The 3,582-nt window shown below is 40.4% G+C and overlaps 1 protein-coding gene across 1 annotated transcript; it reads right to left on the bottom strand.

The window, feature by feature from the left end:
• Positions 1-1,629: 1,629 nt before the first annotated feature.
• LOC106475560 (hepatocyte nuclear factor 6-like) lies at positions 1,630-3,124 on the bottom strand. The gene has a single exon (XM_022379646.1). It carries the CDS (start codon positions 2,974-2,976, stop codon positions 1,630-1,632), a length of 1,347 nt encoding a protein of 448 aa, XP_022235354.1. The 5' UTR covers positions 2,977-3,124.
• Positions 3,125-3,582: the final 458 nt, after the last annotated feature.

The following is a 3,582-nucleotide window of genomic DNA, read 5'->3' as shown; positions in this document are numbered from 1 at the left end:
TATAAAGATGTTTTTACTGTGTTAGTGTAAAGTCGCCAGGAAAAGCACGTTTTACAGAGGCTCGTAATTATTTTATTAAAATTATTTTTTCGAAGAATTCGATTACGCTTAATTGAAATGTTTCAGTAGATTTCCTAAACATTGTTTTATTATTTTTCCGAGTAATGTAATTGTATACATCATAGACAACACAAAATCTGTAGAAACCGGTTTATCTATGTCTCTTCGCTATGCACGAAAGCTATAGATGATATATATATATAAAACAGATTCGATATCAACTAAATTCTCTCTCGAGATTAAAAGTCAAATTTCTACTTTACGAATTCATGAATCCAACAAGAAAAAAATATAAACCTCTCACAATATTTCTTACAAAAATCTTCATAGTCACTTTTCTCCCTTGCCTATATTTTAGACAGGAAAGGCATATCCTTATAGTCACATTTCTTCTTTACAATAGTAGCCTAAAGTCAGTTATTTATAAACAAGATACGTATAAAGAACGTAGCCTAATAGTCAGCTATTTATTAATCAGACAGGTATAAAGAACGTAGTCTAATAGTCAGTTATTTGTTAACAGGAAAGGTATAAAGAACGTAGTCTAATAGTCAGTTATTTGTTAACAGGAAAGGTATAAATAACGTAGCCTAATAGTCAGTTATTTGTTAACAGGAAAGGTATAAATAACGTAGCCTAATAGTCAGTTATTTGTTAACAGGAAAGGTAGAAAGAACATTGCCTAATAGTCAGTTAGTTATTAACAGGGAAAGTAGAAAGAACGTAGTCTAATAGTCAATTATTTATTAACAAGACAGGTTTAAAGAATGTAGCTTAATAGTTAGTTATTAAAAAATGCTTTGCTAGTATATTTTATATAAAAGAAAACACATCTTAATATATTTATGTATACTTAACTAAAAAATTAGATTCGTTGCTTTAGTTGTTCTTCAAGAGCTGAAGGAAAGAACAGTTTCTCAGAACATTTAACCATCTTTGTTCGAGAGATTTATTTGAAAAGTTATATAACACTTGTTGTATGCAATTATAACACCTATACAACGAGCATGATACCTATACAACACTTGTTGTATGTAGCTATAACAGTTATATAACCCTTCTTATATAGCGTTGTAATACTTATATAAGATTTGTTATATGTGGCTATATCACCTACATAACACTTATTGTATTTGGTTATAGCACCTGTATAACACTTGTTTTATGTGGCTATAACACCTATATAACACTTTTGTATATGGCTTTAGAACCTTTATAACACATATATAACACTTGTTGTATGTAGTTAAAACATCTATATAAAACTTGTTATACGTGGCTATAACACCTATATAACACTTGTTGTATGTGGCTACAGCACCTTTATTACACTTGTTGTATGGTGCTGTAACACCTTTATTACACTTGTTGCATGTGGTTATAACACCTATATAACACTTTTGTATGTGGCTATAGCACCTATATAATACTTGTTGTATGTAGTTATAACCCCTATATAACACTTGTTGTATGTGACTATAACACCTATATAACACTTTTTGTATGTTGCTGTTCAGCTCACTTCACTACCTGTAGAAGTTAACGTCGGGACGGCATTATCTATACTTGTTAATGCTGCTGTAATGTAATAATTTTGTTACCTGCTAATCTTAGTGCCGACATCCGCTGGAACTCTGGTTCTTCTAGCCACTTGTACATTCTGCGAAACGTTTCCCTCCCGGACTTCAGCTTGCTCCAAGGCTTCGGGTTCCGTAGCAGGTCGGAGAGAGTTCCTTGGGACCTACAAAGTACCCGCTGGGCGAATATCGCCTGAGGAATACTGTAACGCTTTAGCTCTGCACTTATACGCTGAGCAAGTTCCTTTGTGTTGATCTCTTCCACTTCGTCAGCTGCCTCCCCTTTAGGGTTGTTAGATGTTTGTCCTCCGGAGTTTTTAATTGTAATTGCAGCGTGTCCGCCGGTACAAACAGTGTTGACCCCGTTGTTATGAACCGAGGCTGAACTCAGACTACACATGGGCTGAGAAATGTTCACCCCTAGGTGGGATGAAAGCCCAAGACTTACGTTAGGCACAGACGTCTGGGCTGTGAAGGCCGTAACGTTAACGGGTTTAATGTCTTGGTGTTCAGTGGGTGACACGGGCGCTTGCAGGTGCATTGACGGTGGGGTGTGGGGTGCATTCAGTCCGTTCAGTGTGGGTATCATGCTCGTTGGGGAATGAAGACTAACCGTGGGGCTTTGGGAAAATACCAGTCCTCGGGATAAGTCGCGGTGATGTGTGTAGGAGTCGTAGGTGTTCGGGGATATGGCTTTTTCGGGAGAGTGCAGACCGTTTTGGAGGTAAGGAGGCGATGGGATCCCTGTCTGTTGGGCCATATTCCCTAGCCCGTTACTGGGCATCATAGACATTGCAGAAGGGTGAGTTGCTCCGAGCGTGGGGCCCATGTTCATGGGGGCCATGCCCCCCATGTGGCCAAGCTTGTCGTATTGATAACTGTTCATACTCATTCCTAGAGCGTTGTTTTGCATCAAGGTAAAGCTGCCACCGACGTTTCCAGCATGTCCGTAGTGGCTGAACTTATCCGTCATGGTAGAGATGGGTGGAAGAGGCTGTAACGGGGTGAGAGTAGCGTAACTGTTGGCTACTGATAGTCCGGGTGACATCCGACCGTTCAGAGTTTGGTAACTGGACTCAGTGAGACCTCGAAAGTCGGAGGCATCAATCATGGTAGAAGATACGGTTTCTTCGTCCGAGTCAGAGTGGACAACGTTCGAGGTGATCTCCTGGCCTGAGAGCAGCTCGGGCGAATCTGGTACGGGCTCGACACTTCGTACACTACCGACCGTCTGGAGAGCTTCCACTGGTTCAACTGAACCGACCACTGATGGTGTTGCCTCACTGGGACCTGGTTCGCTTCTGATTTGTTGTTCACCTAACTCCCCCCTGTTTTCCATGATTTGCACGTTTTAATGACAATCCAAAATCATTGAACACTTCTATGACACTCCTAGCTTTGCCCTAGATGGATTTTAACGATCGGTGATTAGATTTTTGGGCGTAGTTACAGGCTGGGAATAGGCAAGCTGCTGAAAAACCCGTACATTGCCGCCATGTTTACATTCTGATAACTGCGTCCGAACATGTGCGCAGCCCGCGAGGCAAATAGCGCAGGCGCACTCATACAGTTGTGCGTTTTTGTTCGTCTGCTTTTGTCTCGCGCCCGAGCAGAAGTGGGTATTCAAACTGTAGTGCGGCCCATTGCCTCGTTATTCTTCACTGAAAAGAGTAGTAAGATACTGACAAATGTCTAAAGTGTAAGCGTTTATTCACAAAATTTGTAATAATTTTATTTTTCTAATAGAATCCTACAGAAAGACGTGCCATCACAGAGATTCTCGCACGTGCTTCTGGCAGGAGCACTTTTCAAGCAGACGAATTTCCAATATCACAGAACGTGAAATCAATATTAATTATCATCTCACGTAGATCTTGGTGGTTTGAGGGCACATTCTATAACTGGCCATGGGTGTGTGTGTGTGTCACCGTTTGAATTTCGTGCC

This window comes from Limulus polyphemus, unplaced genomic scaffold (assembly GCF_000517525.1).
Source record: "Limulus polyphemus unplaced genomic scaffold, Limulus_polyphemus-2.1.2 Scaffold8799, whole genome shotgun sequence".
Classification (NCBI taxonomy): domain Eukaryota; kingdom Metazoa; phylum Arthropoda; class Merostomata; order Xiphosura; family Limulidae; genus Limulus; species Limulus polyphemus.
This window is presented reverse-complemented; position numbering and strand designations above follow the sequence as displayed.